This window comes from Phaethon aethereus (assembly GCF_964289735.1).
Source record: "Phaethon aethereus genome assembly, chromosome: 10".
Classification (NCBI taxonomy): domain Eukaryota; kingdom Metazoa; phylum Chordata; class Aves; order Phaethontiformes; family Phaethontidae; genus Phaethon; species Phaethon aethereus.
The window spans coordinates 10,404,679-10,431,600 of NC_138586.1; the positions used below are offsets into that span (position 1 = coordinate 10,404,679).

The 26,922-nt window shown below is 41.6% G+C and overlaps 1 protein-coding gene across 1 annotated transcript; it reads right to left on the minus strand.

The window, feature by feature from the left end:
• Positions 1 to 1,261: 1,261 nt before the first annotated feature.
• On the minus strand, positions 1,262 to 3,835 carry SLITRK2 (SLIT and NTRK like family member 2; the record flags this gene model as incomplete). Its single annotated transcript, XM_082004018.1, has 1 exon — positions 1,262 to 3,835. The coding sequence occupies one exon, from the start codon at positions 3,833 to 3,835 to the stop codon at positions 1,262 to 1,264; it is 2,574 nt and encodes an 857-aa protein (XP_081860144.1).
• Positions 3,836 to 26,922: the final 23,087 nt, after the last annotated feature.

Here is a 26,922-nt window from a genome sequence, read left to right on the forward strand (position 1 = left end):
CTTTAGAGACTGAAAACTTGACATAGACTACTGAAAGTTAGCGTGATGCACATAATGATGTCTGCTACCTTGATTTGAAGGACTCCAGAGACCCAGGTTCAAATTTTACCTTTGGCATTGGTTCATTTGCCTGTATGTTAATAAATTTAATGAGGTGTGGGATGACCCCTGCTGGTGTCCCTGCTTATAAAAAAAATATGTATCTGGCAGGAAAAGGACATGTTAATTTCAGTCCAAAAAGTTACAGATATAAACTCTGCCATAAAATGTATAAAAATACCTAATTTAATGCATAAAATATTATGAGTAATGTTCTCTTAAGTATGAAAATAATCTTAAACCACTGAACATTACTGTGTTAGTGCTGCAATGTAATGTATGAAGAAGGACATTAATTGTTCAGTTCACTATGATATTGTGTTAAATGTCTTTTATTAATTAGCTGTTACTCCCAGCTGAGGCATCTGATAAACTAGTCCATTGCTAAATCCCCTCAGTTGATTTCAGTGAATCAATTTAAACAAACCTAGAGGGAAAAAATACCCAAATAATTTACATTTGAGTCTGTAAGGTCCTAGAACTAGATTAATTTAAAGAAGGGCAGCTTTCCTATAAATCAAATCTTCTGATTTAATGCAGCTGACATATAGATCTATTTCACAATTTTTTTTAATCTCAAAAAATACAACACATTAAAATAGTTTCAATTTATCAAAGTTAAGAGCAACAATTAAGTAATAATGTGCTTAAAGTGCAAAGGCACTTTAACACAAAAAAGTGACGCCCAGTGGCTATACTTCGTAACTGAAACAGCAATACTGTATATTATTATTTACAAAAGAAAGTCATAGTCCAGGAAAAAAGATCTTTGGAGATCTTCTACATAATACATTAAGTTTCCACTTTGAAATGAAAAGAAAAAAACAACAGAAAACCCAAAGGCCCCTTCCTCATTTCCTTCCAAATCAAAAAGAATTATGCAAGATCTATTACAGAAACATACATTTGCAGTGACAGTTCCTACAGAAGGGTCAAAAGGAGAGAGATATGAGAGATATAGAAATAACTTAAAGGGAACGTTGCAAAAGCAACACCATATTCCTACTATGCTGCAAGGGTTCCATTTCTCTCTCACTCCCTCTGTAATTTAAAAAGTGGGAATGTTGGGAATGCGACAGATGACACCAGCACTGAGTGCAGACTCAATCAAATGTGATGCTGAGCTCATTTAAAAATTTTTGTTTGTCTCCCACCTCCCTCCTCACAGCTGACTAATTGCAGTTTGTTTTTCCAGAACTTCGAGGTAGTCTGGTTCTGTTTGTAACTTTCCTTGGAGTAAAGGATGCTCGGGTTTAGACTGTTCTGCAAAATATTTCCTGGGAGTTCCATATAAAACAGTTTTATTTATCCTGTCCTGGTTTTGGCGTCTTGATTCATATGAAGGGGCAAACTGCCTTTTGGGTAAGGTGCAAAAGTTATAATGAACTAATCCTCCAGTGGGGAGTTCCTTGACCCTTTCTGCAATATTTTGATACAGAAGCTCTGGTTCCCTTGGCAAGGATTGCTTTTCCAGGAATTCAGCTGCACTGATCGTAAATGCAAGACTGGTGGGGTCTTCCTTTTTGTGGTCAAGATTGCTATAGCTAAACTCATTGAGATTCCTGTAATAGGCAACTGGATCCCCTTCCTTTTGCATGTAGATTGGGTTTTGGCACATCTGTCCAACAGGAGGTGGTATGTAGTTATAAACATGTCCTTCAGTTTTATCATGGGTCTCAGTGTTATAAGACCCGTACTGGAGCTGAAATGAACTTATATCTAAGTTGTTTGCACTGCTGGGCATGCTTTGCACCCCCTTCCGGCGCTTAAGGACAAAGACAAACAGGCCTGCCCCAAAACAGACTGACAAAATAAACACAACCAGCAAGCCTAAAATTAAGACAGACAGCGGAACTTCAGTGTGTATTTCTGGGTAGGAGCTTGGTGAGACACCAAGGAAATGGGGTGTATCTGTGTTCTGGTTCATGGAGAGGACAGAAGAATCTGACAAGTTGGGGTCCTCTGGGCAGATGGCTTCTTTGCTCAGGAATTTCAGATGCTCTCCAGAGTGCTTGGTGGGAGACTCGCATATGACTTCATTGATAACTACAGGGGTATTTGACTGCTGGTCATTGTGTTCAGTGACTTGCTCTATCCAGTTCCTCAGCCCCAGGATGTCACATGTACAGTCCCAAGGGTTCTCCTGGAGGTCTATCTGAATTAGAGCTGAGAGCTGGTCCAAGACTCCTCTCACAGGCAGGTGTGAGAAATGGTTGTTTCTAAGGTTGAGTCTGGTGAGGGAAGTGCCACCAAAGATGTTGTCGGGCAAGTATCTGAGCAGGTTGTTATTGAGAAATAACAGATGAAGATTACTCAGAGCATCAAAGGTGCATGGCAGGATCTCCTTAATGACATTGTACTCTAGGTAAAGATATTGCAGGCTGTGCAGCCCATTGAACATAGATGGGTACAGAATCTCAAGGTAGTTGCCATTAAGATAAAGTCTACGTAAACTTGTGAGGTTTGTAAAGGCACCTTCGTGTATCACTGCAATTCTGTTATTTCCTAGATGTAACAAATCCAGAGACCTGTACTCTGCGAGATCAGTTTTATAAATGACTTGCAGATAGTTACTGGTAAGATAAAGTTTCTTTGGACTGATTGGCCTGGGGTGGAGATCAGAGATGTTACTTATCTTTTTCTCTTGGCAGTTAACATTTAAGCCGTTGTCTGAACTCTGTGAAGTACAGATGCAGCCAGCTGGGCAGGTGATGGGCACAGGAGACTTTGTCTGGTAAACCATGATCGGTCCAAATATTTGTCTGTCTTTTGACACAGTGACACGGGGTGTGGGGCGGTTCCTGGTTTTGGGTGGCCGGCTGGCTTTTGGGGCTCTGGTAGGATTGATGGCAGAGTTGGCCGTGGGTGATAGCCTTGGGATATGTGGGTCTGAGAGAACAGGGTGTTTTTCCCTCTGGGTTGAATCACTGGAGCTCTTCCTAGGGCAGAGATCTTGCCTGGTGAGCTGGGTCACATCTTTCCCATGAAGCCTGAAGGGGGTTTCGCAGACTATCTCACCCACAAACACGGTGATGGTGTCTAGCCAGGCCTTGAGTGGTAGCAAGTCACAGGTGCAGTTCCAAGGGTTTTCCTCCAGCTGGATTTCCATGATGCCTCCAATGTGCTCCAGCACACCAGCAAAAGGCATCATCTTCAGCCGATTCCCCCGCAGGTCCAGGTGAGTGAGGAGCACGAAGCGGAAGACATTGCTGGGCAGGGACAGCAGGAGGTTATCATTGAGAATCAGCACCTTGAGCTTGTTTAGCTTGCTGAAGGCCCCCGCCTCAATGGCACTGATGTAATTGTAATCAGCCTGCAGGTACTCCAGACTCTCCAAGCCCAGGAATGTGTCCTCCTTTAGCACTTCCAGCTTGTTGTTATTGAGGTGCAGCCTCTTGAGGGTGCGGAGGCCACTGAAGGCCCCTGTGCGGATCTCCTGCATGTCGTTGTTGCCCAAGTGGAGGGTCACGGCATTGGAGTAGTTGACAAACTCATTGGGGAACAGACGGGTCAGCGCGTTCCCATTGAGAAACAGCTGGTAGATCTTGGATGGTGGCGGCAGGAGGAGGCTGATGGTTGTAAATCCTTTGTTTTCACAATTAATGTTCAGCACGTTCTCCTTCTCCTCACAAGGGCAGCGGCTCTTGCTGCAAATGTCTTTGGCAGGTTTGCGACTCTCTGTCTGTGAGATCCCAGCCACTGTTAAGAAACTGAGCAACCAAACACCCTTCAGCATCTTTATGCGCCGTCGATCCCCACTTTGGTACCTACAGTCAAACCTTTTGAGACAGGTAAGGAGAGAAAGAAGAAATCCCCAGTGAAAACGTCCAGAAGCACAGGCTGTGAGGGGAGGGCAAAGCAGGTTGCAAGGTTGAAGGGGAGGAGGGCGGCAAGGCAGCAACTTCAAAACTCCTCTGAAATCTCCACTCCTCCACCCCTCCTTTTCCTCTCGGAAAGCGCCAGCGGAGCTGCTGTGGGGGAAGCCCCGTCGGGGAGCGCTCCGAAAACCGGGCCCCACCAGCGCTGCCCTCCCCGCCCGACCCCGCCGCCCGCCGCAGCAGCCGCCTCCACCTTGGCGGCCGCCAGCAGAGCGGCTCCGTCCGCTCCAGCCGCGGTTCCCGTTCTCTGTCAGCATTTTAAACTGGGCGGGGGGGGAGAGAATAAATGGTCGCAAACCCTCCCTGCCCCTCTCCCCGCAGCAGGGCGCCTCCGAATCGCGCTCGTCGCGCTCCGCGGCTCGTACCTGCTCTCGGGGCGCCCAAAGGGGCTGCAGGGGCCGCCGCCGAGCGCCGCCGCGCCCCGGGAGCCAGGCGCCCGGCGGCGAGAGGCATCGCCCGCCTCACGCCTCAGGAGGAACCCAGCAAAGCGCCGCCGTCCCGTCCCGTTCCGTCCCGGCCGCGGCTCGGCGGGAAGTTGGGCCGGGCGCGGGGGCGAGGAGCGGCGGCGGCGCCGCTGCGTGAGCGCGGGCGGCTCTGCGCGAGGCGCGGCGCGGCGCGGGGCTTTTGCCGGCTGCCCCGCACGGAGCCGCGCTGACGTCACGCCGGGGGCGGGGGGGACACGTTTTTCCCAGGCGCCCCCTCCGTCGCCCCCACCCCCGGTGGCTATCACAAGCCGGCTCCGCTCCCGGCTCGGCTGCTGACCGCGGGAGCGCTCTGACAGCACCTGCAGCCGCACCGCGCCCAGGACAGCGCGGGGACTCGGAGCCGGGGAGTAAGGTAACAAGCGGATTTACCTGGGTCCGGAGGATTTTTGGCCCCGAGTCCCTAAATCCGTTCCCTTAAAATCGAGAGCAAGTCAAGCAGCTTCTTCGGCAGAAGCCAGCCGGCAAGCGCGCACGCACCACACACACGCAACACACGCACCGCACACGCACAATCTGTCTCTCGGAGCAGGGGTGCTGCAAAACCCGGATCTGGCATCAGCATCTATCCCCCATTGCGGATGCAGCAGCTCCCTTCCCCAAATTGTCGTGCCGAGCTCTGTCCAGCGCGTTGGCGTTTTCTGTACGTTCAGGGAAGTTCAACACCATCCACCAAACTGGGCTGGCAGGTAACGGCAGTCGTGTGCCTGAATCCCTATAGGCTCAGGAAAGCTCACCCGAGTGCTGAACAGTTAAGACCACGCCTAACGTGATCATTCACACTGGTTAGACTAGTTCCACTGGCAAATTGCAATGTTACGGTATAGCGTTTGGCTGTATTTAGAAAGAACAAAATGGTGGATGTGGGTTATTGTGACTTCGCTTAAGCACCATGAACTAGGCACAGATCTGTTTGATGGGAAAGGATGGCTGCTCTTGATCTCTGTCTGGAAGGTAAAACTTTGGGTTCACACTGGGGAAAAAAAAAGACACTTCAAAATGAATTTTTAAAGTGCTAATATGGCAATGTTCATTATTACCAGATTTTTATCGGGAACTATGCAGACTTCACTTGGTCTTTAGAATGTAGAGGTTTGCTGCCAAAAGAGTGATGGACTTGGCAAAAGTGGTGCTGTCATCTTGTGTTATTCTTTAGCCATCAACTATCAGAGCCCACATTTTAAGCAGCAGCAAAAATGTATTGTCTATTCTTATGGGGGACTTGAGATTGGAAAAGGTAGCGTACCACAGTGGCCAGCACAGATGCCTTTGCAGTGCTTCTGGGCAGGAACGATGCTGGGAGTTTGCATTTGGGATTGGAGCAACTGCAACTTCCCTACCTAAAATTTGGAGAAGTTATGGAAAAAGCAGGAGCAGCCCGCACTGGAGCATGCTTTTGGTGTGGTGCTGCGTGAATTTCAACAGGATTGGGATTCTGAAATGCACTCAGGGCTGCTCCATTTCTCTCTTCACTCAGCTGAATTCAGGAGCAAAAGTTGCTAAGATCAGGAAAGATGTATGTAGCAGATCTGGGGCTTTACAATACTAATACACCAAGATTTATTGCTTGATTTCTGCTTTAAACATTAGAATATGCTGTTTGGGGAGCAAAACTGGACTAGTTACAGAACCTAGCAAATCTTATTTTCAGATCTTTCTAACACAGTCTAGGAGAATGAGCCTAAAAAGAGAAGGTAAAAGTAGATCCAGGTTGATTTTTTGTTTGGTTTTTTTTTTCCTGAAGGGAGCATATTCACACGCACACTGACACACACATAGAAGCACACACACATTCCTGTAACCTACCTTCAATGTGTCTCACCTGAGCAGCCCTGCACAGTGTTGCCAGCACTCACAGGGCTCGCTCCAACACACAGCGAAAGCTGAAGGCAGAAGTAAGTCCCATGCATTTTTCTTTCATCTCACAGCACACATTTGTTTCATGTCCGTGAGTTTCAGTGACGTGCAGCTTTCTGGTGAGCAAGGAACATGTCCTGGAATTGGCTCATGGGGCAACAGATACTGTTCCACTTGCCTATATTTACTGGTACATAGGAAATATGTTTGTGGTAACTGCTGATTGCTGCCTGGGAAGGGAAAGTGTACTCATGGCATGCCTCAGCAGTAATTAACGGATTCATGTGGGATGGAAGGAACAGCATGTTAAGGGATTGCAACAGTAATAGAACACAAAGATGATACTGATTCTATTACACTGCAAATGCATGCATATAATAACCACTGTTGTAGGAGGAGGAACAAGGATTTAAAAAAAAATAGCTACAGTTTTTTATTTAGGAACAAATTCATGATTTCTCAGCATGCTGAGGTGTTTTATAATCCCTTAAATTAAAAACAAAGAGTATAAAAGAATAGCTTTTTTTCCCCCACCTGTTTTACCGCCTTTTTATTTTGCATGTTGAATGCAGGAACATTTTCAGGCTGTGACTATCTGAGAGCCTCCAGGAATGGAAGGCCAGGAGGTACGTTGATACAGCAGCCTGTGAGGGTTTGGGAAAATTCAGTGTTACGCCTGATTTGTAAGCATTGTGAAGGTTTCTTTGTTCCCCAAATACTTTGCTGTATTCCCTCATCCTCCTTTTTGGAGCAAAGTTATGAAGACTGAGTACAGATTCATAAACTTGCAGATTCATAGCATATAAGGCTTAATGCTACCATTGTGGCTTTTGGATCTTGCATAACCCAGGCCATCAGCTAAACTGGAATTAATTCCTGTTTAAACTAGATCATTCTTCCTAGGAAAAAGAAAAACAAAAAACTGAAAAATCAATAACATATCCAGCTATATTTTAGCAGTTGCATATGATGAAAATCTGCTGTAATGTTTGGTAAATGGTTCTTGTAGCTGTCGTCTCCCACAGGTAAAAAAATGTGCTTTCTTTACAATTCTGCATCTGGCTACCTTCAGTTTGAAATTTTTATCCTTGTAATATCCTTGTCTGCTGGCTTAAGAGCCCTTAATTATCCCATACCTGTTTCCCATGGGGACACTCCCAGACTGCTGCAGAGCAAGTATGAACTGATACTAGCCTTAACCAACTTCAAATAGTCTGTGTTAGTCCTATGCTGGTACATACACCAGATCAACTCTTGGCTCCTGCATGGTCCTAAAGCCACCACTTTGTCTGTCTGCTGTCAGGAAAAAAAAAAAAGCCAGACCATGGCATAAAGCATAAGCACATAAAATTTGGCACAGATCATTACCCTTCCTGCCTAGTGCACATCATGCTGCTGTCCTTCTGTGCGAGTAAATATCAAGGAGCAGAATAAGTCTGGAAATACGGAGATAATTTTCTTTCTCCACATTGTATCTGCAGATGGATGCTAAACACTACTTACACATCTTTACCTATCATCTTGTCTGTTTCTGGTTTTCTGTATATAAATGAAGAAGGAACAAACATATCTTCCAAGTCCCATGGGGTAAAGAAAAGAATGCAGCAAGAAACTAAGCAAAAATCTCTGCAATTTGGATGGAGGTCAGGATTTAAGTTTTGCTGATCATTATAAACTATCAAGGTAGCCTGGGTGCTGGTGGTGGGTAAGGAGGGATTTACTCATGCAGTGTAAATAGATGCCAATATTGATTTTTGTGAACAAAACATGATGACAGATGTGGTGAAACAATGGGAATTTGTAAATTCAGGTATTTAGTGATCTCATGTGTTCCTGTAATCCTGAACTGCATAATATGAGATGCCTACTCCGTGTCAGCTTTTAGGGTTCTGTGATAATCATCATTACTATTCAATAAGTACCCTATATTCTTGCTTTCCAAGGGGATATTTCTCTGTATGCCCTCTGTGTGTATGCTTGTCTATTTGTTGCTGGAGACATTCTCCCTCTGTGAGTACATACATTTTTGGAATCTTTCCTGTACTGTAAGTAGGATATTTTTGTGCCTCACTTAAAAGTAATTATTAAGGAAATAAACGGTTTCCAGATTTAGCAGTGAGCAGTATGCAAATTAATTGTAACTTGTAATCCAAGGTTTTATCTCATCCAGCAGCACTGGGAAGTATTCTGTAAAGGAGAGGATGAAAGAGGAGGTTCTGACTTTCACTTGTATTCTTTGGGCAAAGGACGGGCAAGGGTGAGCATGAAAGACAGGGAGGAAAGAACTGACAGGCTCTGCCCTCCATGACCCTGGCGTCCATCCCGGCTCACCCATGCTGCCCAGCGACAGCAGACTGGTGTGATGCATGCCCAAGAGAGGCAGAGAAAAGAGTTGTTTGTGACAAAGTCTCTGTGGAAGGGGAGTCAGGGAATGTGCCAGTCTGTGGGCAGAGGGGCACTCCTGAGTGACAGTGACCTCTCAGTGTGTGATGTCTACTGAGCTGCTGTTTTCTGGCAGTTAGTAATGGCCTTTCCTATTACCTGTAATGAATTTCCTTGGTTCCCAGATGCATTTTTAAGCTTGATTTCCCCAACCGCTAAAGCATCTGGAGAGCCATGGGCTACTTTGGTATATTGTTTACTGACACTTCATGACTACATACTGTATAAATAAAATAATTTCATGAACTACAACTTAAAATCAACACGCTGTATAATTCTTCCTTCAATTCCTACTTCCTGCAAGGATTCAAGTCCTGGACAAGGATACACATTTTTGAGAACCATTACCTAATTTCAAGATAATTTTTTGCAAAGAGGCTTCGTCATGATTTGTTTCAGTATATCTGGGTTAATTTGTTTTGTAACAGCACAGCATGATTTGCTGATGTGGCAAAACACAGCAGTAAAACTAACAATTTCTGATTTTTAGTGTCATTAATGTGGAATCCTGACTTTCTTACAAATAAGAAGCTAATTTTGTGATTTATAATACCAGTAATGTTGGTTTCAGCAGGAAATGTGATATAGAAGCTGTCTGTCAGAAAGCATCCCAGGTAGCAAATGCGCTGGGGATACTGACAGACTCACCACTATGTAATTAAGACTGCACTTTATTTTAGCTTTAGCCCAATTTTTTCTTTCTTGCATAGAAAAACAAATCTCTCCTGCCCAAAACACAAACACCTTTTACTTTTTAGCACAGGACCCAGCAAAGTACTGCAAGACAGCTGATATTTATGGATGTGTTCATCCTGTTCAGCAAAGTAGTATGTCTGATCCAAAGCCCTTTGGTGTCAGTGGAAGGACTCCTACTGATTTCAGTGCAATTTGGACCAGATATTTGAACAAATGTTCAACTTGAAAGCATGTACTTAGTTTTTATTGAGTGGGTTAAATATTTTTGGAAGTGTTTTGTTTCATCATGTCAATGCATCTTTTTCTGTGATAGGAACAGCGAGATGATTCTTCCTGATAATAGATATTCTGTCATGACATTGCTGAGCATCAAGAACAAAAAAAAAAAAAAGCTTTTTTCTATGCTTAAAACAACAATGGGTTTATCATTCCCTTCATTTCAAATGAGTGAATGTCTACAGTAATATTTTCCACTACCATTTATAAATGCAATTTTTCACATTTCCTCAGAGTCATAACCTACGTGTTATGTATTGTGAATGCTTTTACCTAGAAATGTCCCATCATGCAGCACAAGTGCACAAAAGTGTTTTTAGCCATTCAGAGAGTCTTGTTGAAATTATCAGGTCTTCTTGCTTTACTGAATGGACATGCCTTAGTAATGGGGCTTATATTTGCATAATGCAGTTGATGTATGGGTATGATAAACATTCACTGTTGAAAGTTTGGTGAGTTGATGTATGAGGTTTCTTCCCTTTATTCATTAGTAGTAAAGGAAACATAATGAAATCTGTCCGTATCATTATTTTTATGTCAGTAAAGTTGAAAGAATCCAAATCCCGCTGTGCTAATGACATATCTACCAATATGCGAGGAGCAGGAGCAATGGGTGAAACTCAGTCCTGGGCAGGCGGCCAGCCCAGAGTGAGTCATCATGAAAGGTCCCAATTTAAGACCTCAAAACAGGGCTTAAGTGGGACGCCAGTGCCCTATGCCTTGAGCTGGATTTCTGTAATGGCGTGTGTGTGTAAGTTCCTCCAAATGAAATATTCATCATAAATAATGCATTCTATTAGTTTAGCCTCCATTTCTTGATTCCTTGAATTTATTTAATTGAAATTACTCACCAAATAATGTCTATGAATAATCACAGCCTGAGGATTATTTTTTAGCAGTTCACAATGAGCATTTCCACATTCAGAATGAGAGCCATGTCATTGAGTTGTAATTATGCACAGAGGTCACACGTATCGTGTTTTGCTCCACAAAAAAGTAAGATGAGTAGAAAAAAACCAGTATTTTTTCAGATGCCATGTGTTCCCAAAAACTCCTTCCATTAAGTTCATTCCATGAGATGGTTGTGAACAGTTGCTGACTGAAGAAAAATTTTGCCAGTCTTTGGATTTTGTGTTTTTCACTGTTTCTAGCAGAAATGTGATTGTGCTTTATGTATGTGCACAATGTGTGTATATGTCTGGCTTTCAGTCAAGGTCCCCTCCCTTCACAAATATTTTGAACCAGGTTTGATGAAAGACAGGGGCCATTAGAGGTTTTTGTCTCCCACTTCTTCAGTGGAAGTAAGTGACTAAGAATTGCCCCATCCAGAAGAACGGTTGCAGCCTGGGCTCATCCACTTTTATCTATCAGAAAAATCCACATCAGAGTTTGGCTCAAAACTGAAAATTTGTGTTTTGGCTGCTCACCCAACTGCCTATCTGGAGCAGGGAGGGGGATGTGTTTTTAAGCATCTGCCTTGTTGTTTGCAGGCTCCTGCAATATCAAGTACTAATGGATTGGGATAGCCATATCGTTTGAAAATGTTTTCATTTCAGATAAGACACCATTATTTGCAGGTATTGTTTCTGCATAGGCTCAATGTGAGTACTTCACTGTGTAAAGTTACATAGGTGCAAAAGAGATTGTGGGACTGAGTTGGTGGTTTCTGGTGTGAAGCTAGTTTATGGCTAGTCACTCAACACAGTGCAGGCCAAGAAGCTGCCTTGAGTGGATAGGAAAGAAGAAATCACACTGAAAAAAGCAAGCCGTTTATCTCTGAAAAGTAGGTATAATAAGTCAGAACAAAAAAAAAAAGAACAGTGATGTAGCTTTTAGGAAGAAATAGTTTCTGTTCTGGTTTTCCAAGGGTAGAAAAGTTAAGTGTCTGAGAAATAAGGACTTCTTTTTTCAACAAAAGAAAAATATTCTGTACTTTCCTGCAGTCTTTCCCACATCACTTTAGCCAGAAACTTTGCTGTATCTGAGCAGCAATCATTTACCTGAAAAATATCCTAACATATGTCCCTTTGTGGAGGCTGGTGAGTTACAAATAATGACTTTGAAGCATGACATATAACTCAAAGTGGCATGAAAAGAAATTGATGAGGCAATTAGAACTTATGAGAATGGTGGTTGCATTCATATGTTAGGGAGAATCACTTAGAATAAAGAATTCCAAACTCCAGGGAAATCTTAAAATTTATTCGGCATCTGAAGTAGCTCCCTGAGTTGTTATTGCACAAAGCATGATACAAACATACATAAATCCTGACCTAGACTTCAGCTGCTCGCAAATCTTCCTTTGACTTCATGGGTCCAGGATTTCAGTTGACTTCTACTCTGGGGAGTTACACACAAACACACACAAATCTCAGGTATTTAATATGACGTTTTATGGTGAGATTTAGGTGCTCAGGTAGAAAATAGGCATGCTCAGAATCTCCTCCCCTATTGACAGTGATCAAATTCTGATGCGGCTTAAAATCTCTTGCTATCTCAATTTTTAACATTATAGTTTGCCTGGGCTTGAAGTTGGTTTCCTGGGCATCCTCAGAGCCATCTCTGTCTTGATAGACTCATTTCAAGGCAAAGCAGGGATGACTGAAAGGACAACAGGAAGGGAAGAAGTTACAACAATATTTCTACTTTATATTGTAGTCATTGTGGTCCAGGATGCTGAAGATATTTAGTCATCTCCCTTCAAGCCTAAATTTCAGGGGATGCCGGGGAACACCTGAATCTGTTGAATAGTCAGTGAATAATTATGTGTCCTAACTGCCATGCGTGGGGGATCTTGTTTCTTGTGTGGTGTCTTTCTAGTCCATTAGATTCCATGTAGACTGGAACAGCTTTGGCAAGAGGGAGTGAGCATTTGGCCTTGATCTAAAGCGTGTGCATGTAACCCATAACACTTGTGGCATTTCTTTCCATTACAAAGCATATAATTTATGAGTAACTGCCCATCCTTTATGTGGCATCTTTCTTTACCATCTAGTAGTGTCTTTTTCCTGTAGAGTAATCTCTGCGGGAGATTTTAATGTCCACTGCAAGACTGAGCAGCAAGTGAAGCTGGTAGGAGAAGAGGACAGCTTAGTCAGCTTTAATAATCAACTTTGGCTTTGAATCTTGAAAACTGGGCAAAAACAGGTATTTGATCACATATTTGCTCCAGAGTATTTTTGCTTTGCAACCACTATGCTGTTTAGCAGTTGAGCTTTCTAACTAGAAATCTTGTTGTTGCTTTTACAAATAGAAGTGTTTAGCTTTATTATTTCTAGCTGATGATACTGATGCACTTGGAATTACATAGGGATGAGAGAATTCCTTTGTAGCTGTTTGGCTATGAACTGGTCAGTGGCCCTGATAATAATAATCTCAACTATAAGCGTTGCAATACTTTCTTTTTTAGAGCTGTTGAGGCTCTCTGAAGCCTCTCTTTCCTTATGACAACTGCTTGTTTACTTTTGATAATTTTTTTTTTACCTCATACAAATATCTGTTCTTCTGACAGAACACTTTAATATCAACAGCCTACAGGTCTTATTTTGCAAATCACAACTTACACCGTATCTGTAGCAGAATTGTCCTCAAAGGCAGATGAAAAAAGTTCAGATGAAAAAAGGCACCTACAAATTTCTCCTCCAAAAAGCATTTTTAGTTGTTATTTTTTACCCTGTTTGTTATTATTTTTGTATTCAGTATTATTAGTGTTTTGTACTGCAGGAACATCTAATAATACGAGTCATGGACCAAGCCCTCATTGCTGTATTCTTACCTATTGTTTTGCTTATCTGTTTCTTTCTTCTGTAGAGTGCAAGTATACCTGTGAGAAAGTGGTCATAATTTTTGTTCCATACCTTAAACACTTGTGTAATTTTAAGATTTAGGTCTAGAATTACAATTGTGCAGGATGCTGTATGCACAAGCAGAATGATAGCACTGGCCAGGTAGTTTACAGTCATGTACTGAGAATTCCACGATTTTTTTAACTGAACGTGGAGGTGAAAGACTGACAACTTGTATGTCTGTCTTCTTGACGGTGTCATTTAATATAGCCGAAATATAGTGTTGCCACTCTCTCCCTCCATCCCCTGAAATGAGCCTTTGTCCTGGTTTCAGCCAGGATAGAGCTGGTTTTCTTCGCAGAAGCTAGTGTGAGGATATGTTTTGGATTTGGGATGAGAAAATGTTGATAACGTGCTGATGTTTTGAGTTTTTGCTAAGTAGTCAAGGACAGTCCACCTTCTCATGCTGGCCTGCTAGCAAGGAGGCTGGGGGTGCACAGGAAGCTGGGAGGGGACACAGCCAGGACAGCTGACCCAGGCTGGACAAAGAGATATTCCCTACCACATAATGTCATGCCCAGTACATAAACTGGAGTTAGCCGGGGGGCGGGACTTGCTGCTCGGAGATGGGCTGTCGATCACTGGGTGGCGAGCAATTGCTGTATTGGGCATCACTTGTTTTGGTACATTCCTTTGTCACTATTATTATTGTCGTTATCATTGTTGTTTCCTTCTCTCTTGCTGTCCTATTAAACTGTTTTTATCTCAACCCATGAGTTTTATCCCAATTCTCTCCCCTGTCCCACTGGGAGTGAGTGAGCAGCTGTGTGGTGCTCAGTCGCTTAGTTGCCGGCTGGGGCTAAACCAGGGTATGCCCCGGTCAGCATTGGGCTGGATCATGATCTCAGCACAGGAATTCCTTTAGAGGCACAAGAGAGTACTCCAGGCTGACATCAGCATAAGATCAGGGTTTCTGTGTGCTGTGCATATTAGGTGAGTTGTTATAGACACCCATGCAAAAAATGGTCTTTGAAAATTTATTTCTTTTTAACATTTTTTACTTCCAGCAAGAAGTTACTGTTTCAACAGCCAAATACTGCAGCTTCAGCTGTAGTTCTGCTTATTTTCATACAGACAAAAGATTCAAGGGAATGGCGTAGAGTGAAGGGTTTTTCTCCTTTTTATGTAATTTTATTACATGCTATATGTGTGTGTGAGCTCTGTATGTGTAAATATATACATATATGTATATACATGTGTTTGTTTAAATAACATGTGTTTTCCTTTGCTGTCCCTAGCCAACATGAATATCTGTGCTGCCTTTGTAAATATACTCTAATGGCTTATTCTTTTGGGTTCTTTGTGCTATCTTTGCGTATGCTGAATAGCAGCTGACACTTTAATTGGGATGACTGAGCTGAGTGCATTTGGCTTCAGAATTGGACACTTTTCAGTGTGAAGAGAGGGTACCACAGACTGACTCTTCTGTCTTTATCCTCAATCAAAACTCCATTAAATCAGATCTGTAGTTTGTAGCAAGGGACATTCTCCATAGCATTGAAATGCATGGGAAAGGCTGGAGACTCACAGTTTTTAAGGTTAATTAGATCCTGAAAAGGAAAATTAACTGAAGTTGTTTTCCCTATCTTTTTTCCTACTTTTTAAGAGCCTTTTTAATTATCTTAAGCTCTATTGGTGTATTCATATACACTTTTCCCTTTATAGGAGAAATACCATGTACTTTTGAGTTTACTAAAAACCTTTTTGATAGACAGATTCTACTCATTCTTACTTTAAACTAAAATGAATACAGTGCTGGTATATTGTGTTAAAATTTATGTGTCAGGTCTTCCTGTATATTAATATGAACCAGGCAGTTAATCTTTGTTTATCTTTAACTGAACACTAACATTATTCACTGCTTAGGCACTAAATGAGAATTTGATTTTCAGTTGGCTACATAGTGTTTGGAAGATAAAGGAAGGAATCATTTAAGGCATGACCATTCAAAAACTCTTTGGTGTGGGTGGCAGTTTCAGCAACAAAGTTATTTTTAGGCTCCCATTACATACCTGCTGTGGACCTGTTGATTCAGAAAGGTAAATAATCTTTTCATCTCTGTTTGCAAGGTTGCCTTTGGCTGCATGAAAACATCCTTCTTGTATCATTATAGGAGCAATAGTTAAGCGACCTGCCCATGTGCTGGTAGAAAAATTACTTCTGTGTCCCCAGAGGGCTCTCAAAACCCTCACACTGCCCGTACAGTCAGTCCTCTTGCAGGAGACCATACAAGGTTTGAGGCAGTAGAAAACTGTTGGCTGGAGTCAGTCATAACTTCTTTTGCATATATCCCCAAACTTCTTTCATCTTTGCATGGCTGAAAATAGAGCTGTTTTTTATGCTTACCCTTCTTATGTCAGTATACATGAAAAATGGAATGTAATGTAGGAGGGAGACATCATCTTGTTCTTTTATTCAATTTTAGTTGAATTGATTTTGCAGATGGGGAAAGTTGCATTTGTAGTCCTCCTCCCCATTCCAGGTTTCCTTGTGTTATATTAATTTCCAGCCCTTTCTCCCACATCCCTTTCCAAAGGGGATGTACAAAAGAACTGAGTACTTTGTATTCAGTTCTCTAAACTCTTAGCAATAATCCAGGCATGTGGTGGCTTGAGCAAGTTCAAGAAAGGCGCTGTAATTTCAGCAATCATACGGCTCTTCTCATTCTAATGAAGTTTCTTGCTCCATGTTAGATTAAAGCAGTTTTCTGTGGCTTCTTTACTGTTGCTATACAACACACTTCAGTCATGAAAGAGCAATGTTCTCAATGGATTGCAGGATTGTCTTCCTGATCCTCTTTTTTCTGTTCCTATGATTTCTTTCTTCTCATCTCAGCTCTAGGTTTTGATTTGGTGTACTGAATGTAAAATGCATGGCAAGAGCAGGACTGAACAGAGACTGACAAGATAGACTTTTGATCAAAAATGTTACCAAAAAAAAAAGTAGTCAAACTGGAAAAGGCACAGAGGAAGGACTGCTGTGGGAATGCAAAAGAAAAATGGGGTGCAGTCCATTTTAAGAGCCCAGTTTGAAGATCCCAGGGTTATAAAAAATAATCAAATGCTGGAACTGGAAGCCATGTCAGTGTAAAACAGGTCTGAAACTAGTTGTCCTGGTGTGATTCTGAGGTGAGCTGATATCTCCATCATGTTCATGAGCTAGTTCATGCTGCACTTCGCTTTGTTTCTTGGAATAGGTTGACGATCTCTGCAGCTTATGGCAGAAGGGTAGTCACAGGATTGTTCTCTCTTTTGTACATATTGAGCTGTTGAAAACCAATGCTTCTTTTGTTCTACTCCTCTGGCCCTAGTGGCAGTGTGACCCAGTCTTCTGCCATGACAAAACCCCATGTTCTCTCTTGTTAAGGGGGCTTGAAGCCACAATGTGGTGATTCCCAACTGGCCAAAGGCAAACAAGCAGAAGCTAATGTAAGAATACAGGTCCCTGCATTTTTCTTGATGTTCTAGTGCTCTATTTACATGATCACCCATAGGTTTCAGAGCTGATGACCTGCTTGAGATGCTGAATGCAGTCATACAGTCAGTCAGGCTTACCTTCAGAAATTATCTTGACCACTACTATAGCTGGGATTTTCACTTTTCCATTCTAGCCAATGTTTTGCAAGCACAGATTTGGTGTGCCAAAGAGGCAGACTGAAAAGCTTTTCTGAGCATGTAAGCCTTTAGTTCCCTACGCTGTGTTGTGATCAGCTTTGCTTTGGATCCTTAGAGTCAAATGCCAAGTAGCTACAAAGAGCTTGCAAACAGCGTAAATGAGTGGTTCTGCTGCAGTGTTTCCTTCACACTTAGGTATTTCACACTTGATGTCATCTCAGAGTTCTTCAAGAGAACCTCATTTGACATATCCTCAGGCATTCAGGAACATCTGGAAGCTATTGATTTCAACCAACTTACAGCACAGTCTCAAATCTTGGCATTCGTGTTTGCATAGCTTTGGGCTTCTGCCATGTCAAAGCAAACAGGCATCAGTTGACACAAACAGATTAACCAGAGGTACAAAGCAGTGAGGTAGGGGTGTTCACAATTAATTAGTGGCTTTTAATGGAAGCCAAGGCATGGATTCACTCTGTGGCTTTGAAACTGCCAACAAAACAAAGGCTGGCCTTATTTGACATTTATTGCAGTACTACAGTTGATATCAGTGCAGTCCTCAGGAACCTTGACTATGGCTCAGATGCCCCTTGCTCTAGACATGGGAAAACACAAAAAAAAAATAAGGTGGTCATTGCCCCAAGTGTAACTATTGAGTGAAAGAGAGATTCCTTGATGTCATCAATATGAGAATAGCCTCCAAAGAGCACAAAAACAATCTCCTTTGAAATATATGCTTGGTTTTGCTGATCTTGGAAAACAAGTTATTTGGATTCCATACAAGGGAGTGTCTGATAATGAGTCACTTTAATACAGAGAAAGTCAGGATGCTGTATGTAATTCCTTAGTGTCAGAAAAAAGCTATTTTAACAGAGCTTAGCAAGTTATGGTTCTAAACCCATCCTTTTCTGGCATCTCCTGAAAGTACTATATTACCTTGCTAACAGGCAAAATGCCATCCAAGCAGATGAGCTGAGGCAGGCAGGCAAAATACCATGGCCAGGCTCATCAAGTGTGTTTGTTGAGGTCAAAGCTCCTGGAAGGCAGAGCAACAGAGGTGTTTGTGTCCTGAGCTTCTGAGGCTGCCATCTGCTAATTGGACAGACTCTCTCTGCCTTAGCAATGATCAGAGTTAATGCCCAAGATCAAAAGTTATCTCAATGATGATAAATTTACAGCATGAGACAATTCATTGTGTAATTAAGTTACTGAAATATGGAATAAGCAAAGCATTAATATTATGTAGGTGCATGTAAGACTGTAGCAAGGCAAGATCCTGAGACACTCACGGAATCTGAAAAGTTTGCCATACAGTTTAAAAAAAATTAAGGGTCTTAATTTCTGTTTGAAGTTATAGGCTGTAAAGAGCAGAGGAGGGAAGACTCCTGCATCTAAATTGCATCCTTGCTAGCTATTCCAAATATATTAAAATTCCTCCCTCAAAATCTCTAGAAATGGTCCCACATCTCTAGAACATACCACAGGACTTTCTGATTGCTGTCAGAGAATTCCCCAGAGATCCTGAGGGAATTAGCACAACACCATAAGAGCATGTAAAGACTGTTCCTATACTGAGGCAAAACTGGCTTTCATCTTCTATGATATAGAGGTCTCTGGCTTTAACAAAATCAGAGAAATTCCTGCCAGAGAGGTAGGAATGGGGAAGCACAGTATTGGGGATATTACTCTTCCCCATTAAGCTTCATCCTTGTCTTTCATCACCAGTGAAAATTTATTGTCTTACAGCTAAGTACCATTTATCTCTTTCCTGAAGGCCTCCTTCACTCAATAAGGGTGAGAACTTGTGAATCATGTAACCTCCTGAAACATGTATGTTACATTAATTTTTCCTTTTACAGTAGTCAGCAAAGTTTTTCCAACCCCTTCCTTTCTATTCAGAAACTTTGGGATGTATGGCAGGTGAAGGCTTTTGAAATAGAGTGCAATCTAACTTGGAAACATGAGGGAGCTTTCTTTAAAGCAGGTGTATGCTCACACACCTCCTACATGTACAACCTCCTTTTTGCCCATATGAAAAGAAATGCTTTCACAGAATTTGCAGCCAGTGCATCCTGTTTGCATGCGTTACACGTTCAGGGCATCAAACTGTGATCAGCAGGATAAGGCTGGATAGGCCAGAAACTGTTGCTTGCTGCTGCAGAACATCCTGGCAGAATGTAAGACGACAAAGAAACCCTCTTGGAGACTGCTGAGGAGGTCTATGCTATACAGGTAGCACACATCATCCTCTGAAAGTCAGCAGAATGCTTATGCAGAGGATGAGAGCCATCTTTTAAGGTATACAGAGACAAGCTAGGATCTACCAAGAGCATTTTGTGATTTGTGTACATTCTGCTACTTCATTAGCAGTACTCGGTATAACTTCAGTGCTCTGACCCCTGATGGCCTGTTAGCATGAGGCTTCTTCCAGTTGTTTGCCTCATCTACTTCTTCCTGATCAGGTGGCCTGTAGCAGACACCCACCACAATGTCATCCACTGTGGGATGCCCTCTAATCCTGATCGGTAAGCTGTCAGCTGGCTCGTCATCTGTCCCAAGGCTCAACTCCATGCACCCCAGTTGCTCTCTCACATCAAGGGCAGCTCTCCCTCCTTGCTGTCCTGGCCTGTCCTTCCTGAAGAGCTGGATCCATCCATGGCAGGCCCCCATTGCAGCTGACCATCCCACCCGCCAGAGCTAGTGCGCCATATTGCTGCGATCCCAGTGGGATCCCAGCTCAGCCCAGGACCTTTAATGCCTCCTGTTTGTCCCCTTGCTGCATGCTGCACACACAGGCACTTACTAGGAACCATTATGAATGACTATGAACCAGCACTAAGGCGTTGCACCCTGCCCAGAGACTCCTGCTCCAGTGGCAGAGTAGTTGCAACAGGGGCCTACCAGCCCCATAAAGACTTCTTTACTTGCACAGCAGTTTCCAGTCCTAACAAACCACTTGGCATTGAGGGGCAGATATCTCACCGATGGCTCAGAGACACCTGCCCCGGCACCTTGGTTACAACGTGCTACAGTCGGACGGCTGTGAGCCCCGCTGTGTTTTGGTGTTGTGTTTCATAGGTGTACCAAGTGCACAGAACTTAGCAAAACCATGATCTGAGCCCTCTGCATTAGCACTCATTAGCAGTGGGTTCAGTCTTTGGCGCTGTGTGGTGCATACTAACAACTTGTTTTCATCATTCCAGGGCACGGGAACTGCCTCCACGCTTGCCAGCATCCTTGGCCATTCCTCGCATGGAATTTGGAGCCTGCACCACAGCAGCTTCACCTGGCATGCTGGCTGACAGTGCTCAGAGCTCCAGGGCAGCCCTCAAGAGACCTGCAGATGTTTTCGTAGGTTGCAGGTGATTGCATTTACAAGGGAAAAAAAGGAAATTATCACTTTTTCAGAAGTCTGTGTACAGGATTGGTGATAAGTTAGATTTTGCTTTCTTTTTTCTTAGTGTTTCGATACCTTTTTCATAACTTCTTTTTTGCCTTGAGGCGAGACAGGCTGTCCACTATGCTGGCAATATGATGCTGTAGACCTGGCAGCCTATCTTTTTCACAGACCCACACATGGCAAACAGGCAGGGAAAAAAAAACCTGAAAAGGGAGAAAGTTGTACCATTCTGTTTTCACTTCCCCCATTTTCTGCCTGCTCTTTTCCTCAGGTCTTTTGCCCTAGTACAAATGTGGGTAAGATGCTCTGAGTCTCAACTAGCAGAATCAAGAGAGCTGTGTGCTCAGTCAATATGTATCAGCTCTAATTTCTCTTTTATCTCTCCTTGTAATCCAGACAAGTCTTCCATTGTTTTCTGCTCCATTCTTTGGGTCAAGAACACACTGGTTAATAATAGCCAATTATTTCATACCCCAAGGAAGTTTTGGGAAAGAAGTTCCTGGGAAGCGTCAACTTGCTTCAGGAAATGAGAGTAATATTCAGTAGGTGAGATGTTTCCCTGTGCTCTCCTTCTTAATACTGTCCCATCCCAGCATAAGGTTGAATTAATTGCTGTAATAGGTATGGTTCAGATAGAGCATAACAGTTTCCCTGAGTTTTTTTTTTTTTGCTTCTTCACAAAAAATGAACGTTTTACCAGGGCATCATGGCAAAATTCCAGTTAGGTAATTAAATTCTGCTGACTGAAAATTCCCCTTTTAAAATCTGTCCCAGAATGCAATCTGCTTTTCCTGTGAGCACTTTCAAACGACTGATTCATTTTAACTTCACAGCTATCCAAATTCTGAATCCTGCTGAAATTATCCATGACTGCCTAAATCAGAATATGCAATTCTACCTGAGGTATCTAAAGCTATATTTCTGCATGCTTAATTGTTGTTGTCTGAATTCTTGTTTGGATACAATTCATGTAGACTCAACCTGTTTACCAAATAGGACAGATTCTGCTGACTAGCAGGGGTAAACAAAATTATTTGCATGGGGAAAGCTAAGACTATTTAAAGCTATATTTTTATTAACACATAGAGTAGACCATGAATAAACTCAATCTGTGCATCGAGGGCCATTTTGCATGTGCAAAAATACAATCGTGAAAAAAACAGGCTGAAAGATAAACTGAGGTGTGCAGCCTGGAAAAGCAATCCAGAACAGATATCCATGGTATAAATTACTGCGGGTTTTTTTTTTTTATTTACTTATGCTGCTTTAATTTATTATTGTCTATTCATTTGGTAGATTGCATTTATTTTCAGGATGAGAGTTTCAGGATGAGCATTTGATGCTAATGGTTGGAATTTATTCCTGGATAGAAAACCAGTGTGCCACAACCACGTTCCACTTGTGCCCTACAAACTGTATTTAAGTGGCCTTCTGCTGCCCTTGGGGTATGTTTTACACAGGAAGCTTAAAGTCTAATGCAGGCCTGCAGCTCACTCACTGGAGCGAGGGAAAGCTGTCTTTCCCCCTTTTCTGTTCTTTTCAGCAAGAAAATCAAGTAATTGGATTACTGGCCCTTTGATTGTGCTCAGCACAAATGGTTCAAAATCCCATTGTATTTGACGTCTGAGATAAAATGTAAATTGATAAAGAAAACAAATATATTGAACTGGTCTAATATGTCAATAGTATGCTACTACCTTATTAAGTGGAATGGCTATGACTGGTCTTCTAAACAGCTAAATATATATAAGACATCTGCTGTTAGACTGGCCACATGAAAAAAAACAATAAAACAAAAAAGGCCCACCCACAGGAGCCTACTAGAGGCATAAATTAATGCAGGTTTTCCTTCCTTGCTTATTTTTATCTCTGGAATAGAAAATCAAAACAAACAGATCAATCCATTGCAGGGTTAAAATTAAAATTACCCAAGGATCTATGCAGCACATGCAATATTTGGGCTGATAGAGTAGGACCTAACTGCTTTGTTCTAGTTATATATTCATATGCATTGACTTGAACTTTGAATTTCCTACTCTCTGTCATTTTTTGTTACTTGCACATATGTTTTATGTATTTATTTAGGGCTAAATTCTATTTGTTATGTTGTGGTTTTAATAATATCAGTTAAGACTGGGAGAAGCATCCTCAAAGCATGCAGATTTTAGACTACTTTATTATTGTCATTATTCTGCATATCACGATTCAAAATATTTTGAGGCAAATCATTGAATTGTGCAAAATAAGTAGGTCCATGTGAAAGTGTAACTGAGGTAAATCCCTATACTTTACACAGTGGCTAAAACTTGTTTAATAGCCAAGGATTTGATTCTTACATTTTATGTTAGATTGCTTTCTCTATATGTTTCTTGTTAAAATTCTTATCTTACTGTCCTTTTGTATTTATGTGTCTACAGAGCAATAAATAGCTATTGAAGTGAGGCTGTCATCATGATTGTGTGTGCATTTATTTCACTCTACAATTTTGATGAATACAGTCTCTACAGGGAACAGAGGGCTCTAACTTTAGATGATGTAAGTTGGTAGCTCATGTGTTCAAGTGAATTTTTTGCTGTCCAAATGTCTGAGTAGAAATTCTAATGACTTGGGCTTAGAATAGAGCCTCCAAAACTGACTAATAAAATACATATTAAATTAGAAGCTGAGATATATTTTTGTGGCTTGTTGAGATTCTAGTACATATTTGTGTTAATAAAATAATAAATGCATAATGGATGAGACACGAAACTGAACATTTTCAAGTTAGAAAAAGATTGATAGACACCACATTCCATTACTTCTCTATTATACAGCTAATAAACTTCCAGTTCATTAAGTTATTACATGCCATTCCTCATCTCACAAATAGAATCCATAATTCAGTTTTTCCCAGAGCTGCACATTCTTTAAGTCTACAGACTAAATTACCAGACCAAATTTTGTCAATAAAGCTTCTGTTTGGTGGGGGAAGGAAGGGGCAGTTAAGCAAAGTAATAAGAAATGCAAGCCATTTTTTGTGTCAGAAGTCATTTATTTGCTTCAGTGTTGCTTTTATTCTATTTATCCATTTGCAAAATGATTACTATTATGGAAAAGCCCATGGTTAATCACTGCATTACGTTTAAAATGTTTCACATTTTGTTGCAGACTCTTACAATTGCGAATCTTTAGAATTATCTTGAACAGTAAACTGTCCTTTTGCAATGAATCCCTGACAATCTATTAGTTCAGCTGTGCATTTACTGAAAGAGAAAGCCCTTCTTCTGTGAGCAGTGGGAAAGCCACAGAGGAAAACAAAAATCATCCATATTCTGCACTCCTAAACCAAAAGACTTGTCATTTCCTGAGCCAGAATTGCCCAGCGCAGATGCAGGCAGCCAGTGAAACCTTCTGCATGGGAAGTTATATGCGACTAATTTGTGTCCTATACCAAGTTTCCAACACTGCTTTTCTCACCAGGGCTTGAAGTGGGATTACTGTGCTCTGTGTTGAGTATAATATATAGTATCTATTTGTAAAAAATACAACCTAGTGATAAAATGCTTGCCTAAGGAGTGAGATAGAGTGGTCTGGGCTCTTCGCAACTTGCAGTGATTTAAAACCAGTTCTGCCCAGAAAAACAGGCAATCATGATGGGGAAAAAAATGCAGTCTACCCTTTGCTCTCCCAGCCCTGGCATTTAGGTGGATGCTCTGATAAGGCTCCCAAAAAGTTGTAACTAACATCCCACATGAGACAGCACTCTTTGAGGAGGTAGTGAGGGTGAGAGCTGGGAGGCGGAGCAGGGCAAAGGGGCCACACTGCAGCATGTTTAGCTCTGTTTTGGGGTTGGGGGTAGACCCTTGAAAGTATTGTAGTTCCTTCCTTGTGGAGGAGAGTCTGGGGAGGCTCAGAGCCTGCCTTCTTCCCTCATCTCCCCCTCTTCTGATTAAAACCTGCATGCTTTTTTTCCTTTCAGTGGAAATTAGCAGCTGTGAGGAGTCATACTTTTCACCAGAGGGAGAAGTCATTCCCCGCCCCAAACTGTCCTGGGGGGTATATGATTCAATTTTCTGCAAGCATGCTAGCAATTAGCATCACCTGTATAGGGAAATAGGAGCTAAGTCACTGTTAGTCTGAGTAAGGAGAGGAATGAAAAAGATTACAACTGAACAGGAATATTCAAGCCTGGCCATTAGTGGAGGGGAGTGTGTGAATAAAATTTTCACTGGTCTGAATCTGTCCAAAACACTATCACATTGTATTATGGTACTTTAATAGCAGCTAGTACTTCTTCTCATTAAATTTGTAGTTAACAAATACACAGGTGATTGTTGTCAACTGAAGAAATAAAGGTGTCATTGGCAAGCACTTTTTTAAAGTGAAGAGTTGTAAAATGATGCTATGGCAACAATATAACAGGGTTGCAGTTCATGACAATTACAGATTGTGAATTATAAATGAGGGAACAATGGAAAACATATTTTAAAAAAAATGGAAAACGTAATAAATGAAAGGGGAGCAAAAAGTTTCTAACTGATCCTTTTCCCAGAGATAACTCAGAGCAGCTCTCATGCAGAGCAATCTATCTTTGATGCAGATGCAATTAGCACATGTTCAGTCTCTGCAACAGTACCTCACAGCTACAGCAGAGTATATGTCTGTAGATCCATATTGTTGCTCACTCTTGGACTTATCTCCATCCAGACATGAAACGCAGTATAGGAATCGTGCTGCCTAGGCTATATTATTGCCTTAAGCTAATCTCTGAAATGATGGCTGTCTAGACCATCATGGAAGTGAGTTGATAATGCTTTTGCCTTATTAAAGCATATATAAAATCAGATTTAGCTAGATAACCAGATAGTGAAGCATTCAGTATTCTAATGGAGTTTCTTAATCTACTGTCACTCTTTACCGTGATTGTAGCCTGTGTAATGTGATTAGCCATATATAACTTTAGTACATAATATAAAAATGACCAGTGAGCTGAAAACACTGGAAATGTTCACAAGAACCTGAAAAGCAGACTGGGAGCTGTGGGCCTTCTGTCCACAGAAATTAGTAACTGCTGGCAGCTGGAGTCTAGCCTCCAAAATTCTAGCAAAGAGTAACCTCATTTACATGAGCTGACACCTCCTTGAAAGGCCCTTACACTGAATTTATCCAGTTCCTTTGAGCTCTTGCTTTATATTAAGAAAAAGCTATTATCTTTAAGCTTGTTGCTTTTTTTATCAGGGGAAGTTTTAATGAGAAAGTTTAACTCATCAATGTTAAGTTTTCTACTAATTAGGTGAAAGTGTTTTTTCCTCTGCAAGCAGTTTCTGTTATCTGACACTCCTGAACTAGTGTGCAGCATTCATGAATAGTGCTAACCTGCTTTAGATTTTTTTTAATCCTGGAAGTTATTGAATTCTATAGCATTTATATTCTGTGGGCACAGTTAAAGTAGACACTTAAGAGCTTCATGTTGTTTCTATAATTCCAGAATTGGAATAGATATGCTCAGCTTTTCTGCTATAACACATACTGTTTCAGTAGCAGGACAATTTATGATTCAAAATAATACATTTGACAATATGAGTGGTCTAGGTCACTTCTAGTGACTTAAGCATGTATTCTTGCTCATAGTTATTAAAAAAAGCTGGTTAAGAGATCAGCATTCATTCCTGGCATGATGGCTGTTTTTACATGCCGGCTGGTTTTATTTTACAGGCCTACCACGAGCTGATATGGTAGTCACTTTTTTTCCTAATGAGTCAATAAATTGAAAGTCCTGGAGCAGTGCTCAGTATGCTGTAATTCTTGGCCATAAGATCTATGAGATATGTTTAAACTGAATGATCCACTACTCAGAGGAGTGATGGCTTCTTTTATAGACCTCTTGTTTTTGTAGACAGTCAACCATTTATATAGACTATGAAGACAAGGGCATGTTCACCATATTCTGGTCTTTTCCTGAGTCTTGCATGTACTTTTGTCTGTGCTCACAGAGTCCTCACACTTCACACATTCAGGACCAACTAGGTCCTGTCAGTAGTAGTAGTATTTTTTCTCCAGTCTATATTTTTAATATTAAAACTCTGATAATTTCTGTTAATGTTTGTGCCTCTTTTTAAAGCAAATATAAATATGTATTTCATACTCACACCTATTTTTAAAGATGTTATTGTTCCTCCTAATATTTCTTTCTCTATATGCCCAGAAAATGTTTTTCTTTTTCCAGACATACTCTGCTCTCCCTACCTCCTATTTACTCAGTCACCTTGTAAATGAAGAGCATTACTGTACAGAGAAAGCACAGCTTTTTCACTGACTCTGACTTTGACAATTGCACTTACTGTAATTTTTCTTCTC